Source organism: Rhagoletis zephyria, unplaced genomic scaffold, assembly GCF_001687245.7.
Source record: "Rhagoletis zephyria isolate East Lansing unplaced genomic scaffold, Rhagoletis_zephyria_1.1 Rzeph_scaffold_01002, whole genome shotgun sequence".
NCBI classification, from domain to species: domain Eukaryota; kingdom Metazoa; phylum Arthropoda; class Insecta; order Diptera; family Tephritidae; genus Rhagoletis; species Rhagoletis zephyria.
The window spans coordinates 39,523-51,152 of NW_016158086.1; the positions used below are offsets into that span (position 1 = coordinate 39,523).

The following is an 11,630-nucleotide window of genomic DNA, read 5'->3' on the forward strand; positions in this document are numbered from 1 at the left end:
TATTAAATCATTAAATGTTTTATAAATTCATTTTGCAATCCACTATGTATTCTTATAGTACAACTTACAATTTATAAACAAACGATAGTAGTTGACCTTCACTTTTGCGCAAGTAAACCACAAAACTTTTTGTATTATCCAATTACAATCTTGTTTGGTTGGTTTAAGGGGAGTGTCACCCTGGTAACGAATTTCTGTACGCCATACAGGGAGAGGCAGCTGCACTCTAAAACATTCTGTAGGAATGGCTTGCCGAGTGTCTTAAGCCAAATCCTTGCGAGGGCTGGACGATAGCACAGGAAGCGTTCGACTGTCTCTTTTGAGCCAGTGTTATCGCAACTGTGGCAGAACCTGTTGAAGTGCAATCCAATCCTTTCGGCACGTACCCCAACGGGCCCGTACCCTGTACACACCGCAGTAAGTTTGTAGGTATCTTCTTTGCTCATTTCTAAGGGGGCTTTGATTTTAAGTGGGTCGTAGTGGAACACCCAGAACTGCCGGTTAATCCTGTTTTATACTGTACGGTTCCACCTTGCTAGTTCATCCGCTGCCTCGTTTCCCTAAATGTTCTTATGTTTCGTGGCCCATATTAAGGTAGATAATTTCGTATTGACCAGAGATATAGGACAGCTCTCTACTACAGTCCTCCACTAGGTGAGATCTAAAAGGGTGGAAGAGAGTGCGTTAATGACCTCTTGGCTATTCGAAAAGATATTCAAATTAATATTTGTGAAAAAATTATACATAGGCAATTTTTCCCAAGGGATTTCGCACTAAATTTAAACGGTTGTAAATCAGAAATGTCCAAAACCTTATGAATATATATTGTAAGAAATGCACAATAAATATGTAAAACCATACACTTTTACTTCTACTTTTACACTTTACTGCAAAATATGCACTAACGATTGAATGCCATTTTAAAGGAAATTCCATGATTCATAAAGATAACTTGGCCGTTTCCATTTGAAAATGCCCCAACCCAATAAAAACATGCATTTGTACTCTGGTATTGAAATGTAATAAACCATTAAAAAATTTTGCAATATACTATTTACTTTCTTATAGAACCTATTTTAGGAGATGATTTTTTTACAATATTACTATTAACACAGTATTACAATTTTAAGTTTAACACTAATTAATGACATACTTTTTACGCCTAACATTTCCGGAGCACTTTTTAAGTAAGTTTTCTGAGTAAATATTCATAATTACAATAAGATATACATATTTGGCAACAAATATTTTAAAACAACTTTTTTTAAATTTACAATTTGGAGTAACAGTGTGTTTCCACGAGATCGAAATTACGCAATTTTAAATTTCAGGTAAAACTGGGCAAAATTGAGAAAATGTGGTTTTAGTTTCAAGAATGCAACTTTAAAATTTGCTTAGTGTGGATGATTTTTAAGCAAGAAGAATTTAGAACTGATAAGAAAATTTTCTTTTTTAATCAAATAGAAAACTGGTTAAAAACCAAAAGAAACAGCTTTTATAGAAAGAAGCTTGGCTTGTTTTTTTGTAACCTGCAAAACAGGTTAAGAGGATTAAGCAAAATCATAAGCGGTAGCGTGATCAATCGTGTAAAGCAGAGGTTCCCAACCTTTTTTTCCCCGTAGACCACTTTCAAAATTTGACTGGAAAATTTTCAAATTTTTTTTTCGCGCTATCTGTTAGGAATGCAAGAGGTCCGTAGCTCCTAAAAATTTTTAGCGAAGAAATTTAAAAATTATAATTTTAAACGCTCCAAAATCCACAAGATTTTATTTTTTAGTCTCAGCTTGACCATTTTTCAACAAACTGCAGTCTGCCAAATATCACCGAAAAATTTGGAATCGTTTTTTGCTCCCCAATTGTTTTGATAATCGTTAGTGTAAACAGTTACAATTTCAATTGAATTTGAAAATCGAAATTGTGCATTTAGGGATACTGGAAAAGTATTTGTAACATCTAAAATTCATTCGTTATGAATTTAATTTTTTTTTAAATATAAGCAAATATTTACTTAAACAAAAACATTATCTTAATTTATTTATAATTAAATTGATTTTATTTCACTTTTACTTTTGTGAAATTTATTAGAAAAACTTTTCTTTATAAAAGAACTACGTATTATTTTATCTCAACAAGCATTTTACACATAAAAACATACATTAATACATACATACGTATGTATACGTACAGAATATACATACATAAATACATATTTGAAAATGCTATAAAACATTATATAAATATAAATGGCATGCAACTAATTTTTAAATATTTTAAATTTACATATGACTTTATTGAAGCATTTTACGATGCCGATTTTATCACCGATGGGCGAGAATGTGTCAATTGTGGTGCGGTTTCAACTCCATTGTGGCGCCGTGATAATACCGGACATTATTTGTGCAATGCGTGCGGTCTTTATAATAAAACGAACGGCATGAATCGTCCCTTAATAAAACAGCCTAGAAGATTGGTAAAATAAATATAAAAAAAAATTTCAATTAATATAAAAAACCAAAATTAAAGTGAATTTAATTCACATATTTTACACTTTTCCTTATTCATTACACATATTAAACAAGCAAAACATAAGCAATGCGAAAAAGAAACTGATAAAATTGCAAAAAGTAAAAAAAGAAACACTTAAACAGTACACAAAAAACTGAAATTGTGCAACAAATTTAAAATCTAATACAAATACTTACTTACATACATGCTTACTTTCCGCACTTGCAAGCAGCTTAAACTTCTTGTAAAAAAAAATAAAATATTTATTATTAAAAAAAGAAATCTTATAGAAATCCGCCTTCGCTTTTGCCTGTGCCGCCATTCGCCATCACCATCGTTTGCCGTTGTACATACATGCATACATACACACATATACATATGTAGTTGTAGTTGCGTGAACGTTCTCGCTTCCTTTGTTGATGAAATCCGTTTCGATTAAATGAAAAGAAAAGAAAAAAAAAAAACAAGGAAATAAAAATGTTGTTCAAATCATAATTTGTAATTACGCACTTAACTATTTTATTTTTTATGAACGTTAAAAGAAAAAAATGCACGCTTTACTTAAGTAAATACTTGAAAATTAATTACTAATTTAGGTTTGCCTTTCCACGCACTATTCGTCGTATTTAATTTGGATTATTGGTTAATTGAATTTAATTCTTTTTCTAGTTTTATTAACATTGATGCACAACGTAGTTTTCGTCGCAAAGCGAAAAACCGAAACTTTTATAAAAAAAATAAAATTTGTAAATAAAAATAAGCAAAACTATTTTTTTTTCTTGATTGCTTAAAAAACATTTCTCATAAATAATTCATAATTATTGCAGTGGCCGCTGAGTCAAGCGGGGATTTCTATAAGAGCTATCCGTTTAGTGTGCCGAGTCGGACGGCAACAGCGTCTGCCGAGGAGCATGTTAGTCGTTCAAGTTCGCGCCGTATGGTAGGTGACACAAAACAATACATACTTTTACATACATACATACATGCAGATATACCTACAAACATTTTTAAATTAGACATTTCAATGAAATTTAAAGTTAAAATTAAAGATACATTTAACCGTTTTTTTGTGTTTAAATTATTTTGCTAATGTTTAATATTTGCAATGAAAATCTATTAGTTTTTTTTTTTGTAATAAATACTATGAGTCTATATACTAATTACTTTTTTACAATTTAGAGTGCCTCCCGTCGTGTCGGTTTGTCCTGCTCAAATTGCCTTACAACACACACTTCGCTGTGGCGTCGAAATCCCAGCGGTGAGCCCGTCTGCAATGCCTGCGGACTTTACTTCAAATTGCATAGCGTGAAACGTCCATTAACCATGAAGAAGGACACCATACAGGTAGGTTGACAACTGACTTTGTAATCTGTTTAGTATAAAAATATGAAAGGAAAAGAACATTAGCGAAATTTAGTAACCGCCAACTTATTTTTAATTTAAATTTCTTAATTTGAATAAACAAAGTACTATTTAAGCAGGTAAGTCTTAAGGCTTAATTTATCACAAACAATTTTCAAATATATGGGCATAAGAAAAGTCTCTGCTGGATTTTTGTCACTATGTGCTGTTGATGCCCATACATCTGGCAACACTAATCCATTTGCGTCAAGCTGACGCGCGTTTGAAAGGTGACATTTCAGGCAAAATTTTGCAAAAAGTTATATTGACTTGAAAATAAAGAAACATACATACATACATACATTATATAGTGGTTGGCAAATAAATAGGGACGCTCTATATTAAGAAGTTTTGGCAAGTTTATTCACGTTTATTTAATGTTAATGTAATGGCAAAAACACATACGGAGCTTGATTGATGATAGTTCCACTTGTTATAGGAGCTAGAAGAATCGAACTTTAAATGAATTTCGCTGACCCAAGTGGAAAATTTTACCTGCATTTGTCACGCCCACAATTTTTAAGGAAAAACCATATATGTAATACTCCTATATTGGCAGTAAGAGCTAGTACCGTCCGAAAACACTACAGTACAGATATATCAATAAACACGTACGAAAGAAAGGGAACACATACGTTTATAAATAAACATGTACACGACACATTTACAAAAACGGCACTCAAGTACACAATACATTGACAAAAACAGTACTAGACTGTCTCGTTTTGATTTCGGAATGCTTACACATTGAGATGTTAGCTTACTACCAATATAGAAGTATTACATATATGGGAAAAAACTAATAGTAAAATATTTTTAAGGCCATTTCTGACAGCTTTAGTATGAAATTAGGCAAATTGAAGGTCATCGCGCAGAAACTCATTTTTTTTTTGTAAATCAAGTAGGATTTGACTTTTTATAAGGTGGCAACTCTTCTGTATTTCATTTAAGAATCACGCCTTTTCAAAACCAGTTGGCAACCCTCTTCAAAATATTTTAAGACTACAACTTTCCTAAACCTCAAGTTGAAATAGATTTTTTAAACAAGTGGAAACCCTCTCACAGGCAGTTTTGAAATGAAGCATTTTTAAAACCATTTCGATTGATATTTGAAATATGGAAATCAATTTAACTTTTTAAACATTTGGCAACCCTCTCCAAACACCTTAAAAATATTTTAAATTGTTCAAAATAAGGATTTCTAAATACTCTGCATACATGGATTAAATTAGACTTTTCAAACCACGTGGCAACCCTCTTACAAATACATATTTTCCAACTGAAACGTTTTTAAATTTATTTTGGCTGACAACCCTATTGTGATACATATTTCAATACTTTTAATATTTTTATTGAGCTTTGTACCACGATTGTTTATTAGGAAAAATTGAAAAAGCAGCAAAGTCTAAGCAGTAGAAGTTATAGCAACTATTTCGGAGATCACCACAATCTCAGAATTTTCTAATTTGTGTACAAAGTTTGAAATTTCAACTTAAACGGTTTTTGATAATGAGCTACAATATTATAAAAAAAATAATAATAAATAAAAAACGGCCACAACTTATTAAAATGTTGCGTCCCTATTAATTTTTCCGCCACTGTATGTGATGGCTTTTGCTATAAAAAAGGTGAAAGCGCTGCAAAAACATGCCGACAATTTCTGAATTGCACGGTAAGAATGCTGTGAGTTAAAAGCTCAGTTCGACTTAAGCCAGAAGCGGAAGTATTTTGTTTTTGTGTTTTCTTTTTCAACTGTTTTACAGTTTGCCGCCTAAAGGCCGTATCAAAAAAATGCATGCAAAAAAATATGTTTGCGTTCATTTATTTTTGAGAAATGCAAAAACGAAAATCTGGCAAGAATGATTCTCTCACCGCTCTCAATTTCCGTAAGGCCGTAACTTAAGAATCTAAAACCTACAGGTTCTTAAGTTTCTTTGATGTCGAAGAAGCACCTCCCTCTGGTCGGCCAGTCACTGGAAAAGTCGATAAAATAATGGAAATAGTGGAGCAAGAACGGCATGCAAGCTGCCAGGATATAGCGGAGACATTTAGCAGCAACCAGCAAGCACATGACAGTATAGAATCAAAAAAAGCGCAATGTTTGGGTGCCACATGAAATAACGCAAAGAAATTTGATTGCTCCTCAGTGAAACGCTGCTCAAACGACATTAAATCGAGCCATTTTTGAAGCAAATCATCATGGCGAAAATGGGTTGAAAACAAGCAACGCAAGCGATCATGATCAAAGATCGATGACCATCCACAAACGAATTCTAACTCATCAGTTCCATCACGACAATGCTAAGCCACACTCATCTTTGATGACTCGAAAATAACTGTTGGATTCCACCGTGCAACACCTGACTTCCATTTGGCCGATCGAAGTGCCGCTGAAATTCACTTGTCCAAGTTTTTTGCCGATAAATCAAAGAAGTTCTATTTACACCGAAGAGATTATGAAGCTACCCGAAAAATGGAAAAAGGTCTTAAACAATTATGGCCAAAATCTAGATACGTGATTAAAATTGAGTTTCAATAAAGACAACTTTTTTTTATTATTTACCCAAAAATCCGCTGAGACTTTTTATACATACATATGACCCAATATTTAGCAGTGCCCACAAGGCATATTAAACATGTAGCCACAAGTATCAGCAGAGGAGTGAATTTGATTTTTTTTTCGTGCATTTACTCTCTGAATTATAATTTTTGTTTAAATTTTACTCTAAAGTGTCAAGTTTTATCTTTATCTCAAAGTTTGAGTTGAAGTTTTATACATTCATACACGCCTTCCTAACTTAAGAAATTTTTTTGATTTAACCAGACTTATGTTTATCATGTTGTACCGAAAAATAACTACTGATTCAATGAAACTGTGCCTAAACTGATCAGGTCTTCGACTGATTCGTCGCCCAGAAATCTGAAGAACATTTTTCTCACTGTAAGATATCTATTTGATCAGGACTAACGACTCAAGTCGTCAAAATGACGTCGAGCAATACCACCAGCTCCGTCAGAAATGGGAAAGACTTATCCGAGCCGTTCGCCACAAAACGGGGTTTCAGACAGGGCGACTCCCTCTCATGTGACTTCTGTGGCGTGGTTATTGTCCGATTTTAAAAACTTTTTCAGCCGTTTGGTATGCTTTGTCAAGTCCAATAACTGTGCTAAGTTTGGAAGAAATGGGTGGAGCGGTTCCCAAGATATACGCATGTAATCATAAGTGGGCGTGGCTACGACCATTTTCAAAAATGTATTATGTTCTGATTTTTCGTCTTAAAATTATTGTAAATAGCAATTTTGAGTGAATAATCTCCAGTAGTTACTAAAATGTCGCAGTTTTCGTATTTCTGAAAACTACCGTTATATATTTAGGTGGTAGGCGTGGTTATTGTCCGATTTGGCCCATTTTCAATACCATCCATCCTAGACTGAAAATAAGTACACGTACCAAGTTTCGTTAAGATATATATCTATTTTTACTCGAGTTATGGTGTGCACAGACGGACGGGCGGACGGACAGACAGTCATCGCTTAATCGATTTCTTTTTTCATTCTGATCATTTATGTGCGCTCGGGTATATAAAAATGCTTTGCCAGCCTGCCCGAAACTGTATCAGAAGGGAAAACTAATGGAATACGTATACAATTTTTTGTAACTACTCCCTTATTTGAAAGTTAGTTCGTTGGTGAAGATTTGTAGATTTGTGCCTACAAAATTTTCAAACTTTATTTTGGCTGATAAAAATTTTTTTCGCGACCCAGTCTAATCTACATACTACATATGTATACATACATACATAGTTTTTACTGATAAGAAAAAAATATATATATTTAAATATTACAACAAAAACATAATTTCGCCTCTTTTTCAGACACGCAAGCGAAAAGCAAAGGGTACTAAAGGCGAAAAATCTAGCAAAAGCAGCAAACAAAATGCGAACTCCAACCCCGCCGCTGACGCAAATAATGGTAAGTGTGCGATGTATTGGTTTTACAAGTTTTTTTTTTAGTTTTATAATTTTATTTGCCTGAAGCATGCGAAATTAATTGTATTGTTTTGTCTCCTTTGCTTTTTCCTTTCTCTTTCACACGCGCGCTTCATGGTCCATCGTTCATCGCTCTAACACTCGCTCTCTCACTATATCTGTGTGTTCCTTTCGGTGGTAATATTCATCAACACAAACAACTAACTGCAACTTAAAATTAAAACTAAACACAAAAACAATAACAATAACAACACATCATCATCAGAACTAAAACATTTAACAACTAATTTGCAACAACAATTGGCAAGCACACAATTGCTGCAATTGAAACAAGAGCCACAAAGCAACAACACTGCGCTGGCGCAAACAACCCTAATGTCACCAACAACAAATGACGGCAGCGCCTCGCCGACGGACACGAAGTCACCGCTGTTGGGACTGTTGCCCGCATCACCGCTAACGCCACAGCAGCAACAACAGTTGGAAGAAGTGGCCGCCATGCAGGAGCAAAAACTGCGACAACAAGAACAACAACAACAACTGCAGCAATCATACAACCAGAAAATGTCACCACCAATGACACACATCCACTCACCAATAATGTTCTCATCCACATCACCGACTCACAATGGGCATTTGAATAACAATAACAATAATAATAACACTGTTGCATATGTCAATAATAACAATAATAATAGCAACAACAACAATAACAACAATCATATCACCAATAACAATGAAACTTTAAAGCTTATGCAGAAGCAGCTGCAGGCTCACCAACAGCAAATGCAGACACAGCAGCAGCAGCAGCAGCAGCAGCAACAACAACACGCATCATCCTCACCGCGCCATCAGCAACAGCAACAGCAACAACAACAATTATTGGCCCAGCAACTTATGCATCTGATGCCACCACACTCATCCCCCTCGGCATCAGTCTCAATGCCATCAACGCCGAGCACACCAACCACACCGACGACGACGTCGCAACAGCTCCAACAACAGCAACAACTCCAGCAGCAACAGCAGCAGCAACTGCGACACCATCTATCGCCACAGCAACAACAACAGATCTTTCAGCAATTAACACACCAACATCAGTTTCAACATGGCCAACTGCAGACGCATTTATCTAATATGTGCAATTCGTTGCATTACCACCACCAACAGCAACAGCAACAACAACAACAACAACAACAGTACCTGCAGCAACAGGCGCATAGTCCAGCTGGTTCAGTATCGCCAGCGCATTCCAGCTTCGGCGAATTGGTGCCACTGCATGAGGAAGCCATTAAAATTGAACAGCTTCAGCAGCAGCATCAACAACAACAACAACAACACCACCACCACCACCACCAGCATCATCATCATCATGCATTGTTGCAACAAGATGTGGCACTTAGCCGCAGTCCATCACTGGAGGAGGATGAGGTGATGTTTGAGCTGCAACAGCAACAGCAGCAACAACAACATGCGCATGCGCAAGCGATTGCATTGCATTTGCAACACCAGCATGAACTGCAACAACAACACCAACAAAGTCTATTCGAATTGCACGAATTCGAACGGAAGTATGAGCGCGAGACGGTGGTGAAAACGGAGTGAGTGGTGGGGAGGAGCTGGTGGTGTATATAAATATGTAGGAGTAATTGTGTACATACATAAGTGAAGGATGAATGAAGAAATGTGCGGGCAGTGGGCGGTGCTAGCAAAACGGAATCAGCGAGAAACCAAAGAGCGGATTTCTTTTACATAACATTTTTGAGTGTTGTTTTTTTTCAATTGTTATACGATATTTTAAGGATAAGCAATATTTTTTAAGTTATTTGCGAATATTTTAGATTTACTTTTAAGGAATCTCAATTCTCCAAAGACCTCGATAGGCAATAATGTATAAAAAAAATTCGTACTTTTTATAAGCATAAGCCAGTTGATTGTATGCATTGAATCTCAAAAAAAAAAGACACAATTAGTATACGAATATAGAAAAAAAATAGTATATATACGAAAACTACAACAAAAAAAAATATAAGCTCCTAAGAGTTGTTTCTGATTAAGAGTTTATTTATAATGAATTAAATAGTATAGATAAGCATTCAAATAAAATTTTGTAGGCATGTACACATCCTGAAAAAATATTTTCAAATTGTAAAGCGGCGAAGTGCATAATAATAAAATATTTAAATTACACATGAATTATTTGTAAGTTTTTTTTAGTTTATGTAAATTTAATTTTATGAAAAATGCAAAGATTTTAAAATCTTTCAACTGAGATTTATTTCATTAAAATTTACAACTCTTTATTGGTAAAAATTATCGGAAATTTGGGATTAATTGAAATTTTTTTTAAATTAAAATTTTGCTAAATATCATTCGTCCAGAGTTGTGCCGTTTCTGATATTTATGTATGTTTGTATGTATATTTAAATAATTTTCTTTCAACTAGGTAGTTTGTTAATAAATCTATAAAAATCTCATTTAATGTTATCAATACTTTGTACAATACTTCAATTACAGAATTTACATATACAAATACTTCAATAAAGATATACAAAAATAAATAGTGTTTAAATATTTGGTAAAACTAAAATGTGAAAGTTCAAACTCAAGTTTTTTTAACACCCTTTCACCCTAATCAAATTCGACTTTTTAAACAGGTGGTATCCCTCTTCAAAAGTAGTTTCGCGCTAGGATATTCTTCAATAATCTTCCTCTAACATTGCGATACACATTTTAATTAACTGATGAATTAAGTTGAATTTTATTGTTTAAACACGTGGCAACCACGCTAAATATAGTTCAGAAACAAAGGTCCCTATTGCGAGTGTCGACTGGCAGTAGAATAGAAATTTGTCGATCGAGTCGATCATCTTTAAGGCCCCTATTGCGAGTGTCGACTGGCAGTAGAATAGAAATTTGTCGATCGAGTCGATCATCTTTTATTTTGCTATTGTGTAACTTGGTCGATAAAAATTTGTACTATTGTGAATAGTTGACAGAATTGTAAACAGCTGTTTGTTTGTTTACATTTGTTTCTTGAGTGTTTTATTTACATCATTTTTAAAATAATTGCTTTTATTATAAAATTAAAAAAATGGACACAGTTGAAACATGGTTTAGTGATGAGGAAGATGATGCGGAAGCTAATAAATTAGTAGAGTTGGCTAAAGCAAGGAGGGAATTGCGAGATTCGTCGGATCCCTCGGACTTGGAAGGTGTATGTACATGTGTGAGTTTTATGAATAGAAGTTGCGTTCCCGATGCTTCACGGTTTTTAGGCTTTACATGATTTGCAGGAAAAGCTGTTTTCCTCATTAATAAACTTTATGGAAGTTTAAGAAATACGGTATGGTTAAGTTTTTTGTACAATGATGTTGGGTTTTTGTGTCCAAACGCGTGACCCGAGTTTAAAAACTTTAACATAACAACATAACAAGTGTATTGAAAGAATTCAACTTTAATTTAAAATAAAGATTTTAAATTTCCGAGCACTAGTCAATTAATAAATTATGCAGTTTTTTTTTTAATAAACTTTTGATGTTGGTTCTGCGCAAAAACACTGTGGATGGCGTAGCCGGAGTTATATGCACAAGAAATATTGTATATGTATCTTTTCCAATAGAAGCGGAGCTTCCTACCCTACTCTTTCCGGAAATTCCTTTGCCTCTTCACTCATCACTTCACTGCATCAGCACGACCAACCGCGCAAGTAGCCTTTTGTTGCTTATAATTTTT

General features: G+C 34.3%; 2 protein-coding genes and 1 long non-coding RNA gene across 6 annotated transcripts in view; 1 reads left to right on the plus strand and 2 right to left on the minus strand.

Annotated features, from left to right (window-relative positions):
- The window catches only part of LOC108362397 (box A-binding factor-like), a 47,363-nt gene extending 37,506 nt beyond the window's left edge, over window positions 1-9,857 (plus strand). The window contains exons 4-8 of one of the 4 annotated variants that reach the window (XM_017615335.1): window positions 2,298-2,470; window positions 3,685-3,849; window positions 7,782-7,878; window positions 8,161-8,195; window positions 9,072-9,857. In XM_017615335.1, the coding sequence (XP_017470824.1) occupies window positions 2,298-2,470; window positions 3,685-3,849; window positions 7,782-7,878; window positions 8,161-8,195; window positions 9,072-9,500 (899 nt within the window). In that variant the 3' untranslated portion in view covers window positions 9,501-9,857. Of the gene's footprint in view, window positions 1-2,297; window positions 2,471-3,332; window positions 3,446-3,684; window positions 3,850-7,781; window positions 7,879-8,160 lie in introns of all 4 variants that reach the window. The other 3 variants (XM_017615336.1, XM_017615332.1, XM_017615333.1) reach the window with 3 other exon arrangements.
- The window catches only part of LOC108362398 (microtubule-associated protein tau), a 35,534-nt gene that overhangs the window by 2,878 nt on the left and 21,026 nt on the right, over window positions 1-11,630 (minus strand). The window contains exons 7-8 of the mRNA XM_017615337.1: window positions 11,458-11,464; window positions 6,884-6,889 (exon numbers count right to left, since the gene is read on the minus strand). Of these exons, the coding sequence (XP_017470826.1) occupies window positions 6,884-6,889; window positions 11,458-11,464 (13 nt within the window). The remainder of the gene's footprint in view (window positions 1-6,883; window positions 6,890-11,457; window positions 11,465-11,630) is intronic.
- LOC108362400 (uncharacterized) lies at window positions 2,369-3,754 on the minus strand. The gene is made up of 3 exons (XR_001847461.1): window positions 3,670-3,754; window positions 2,703-2,916; window positions 2,369-2,459 (listed from the first exon to the last, which is right to left on the minus strand). It is a non-coding gene; the product is annotated as an uncharacterized LOC108362400 (long non-coding RNA).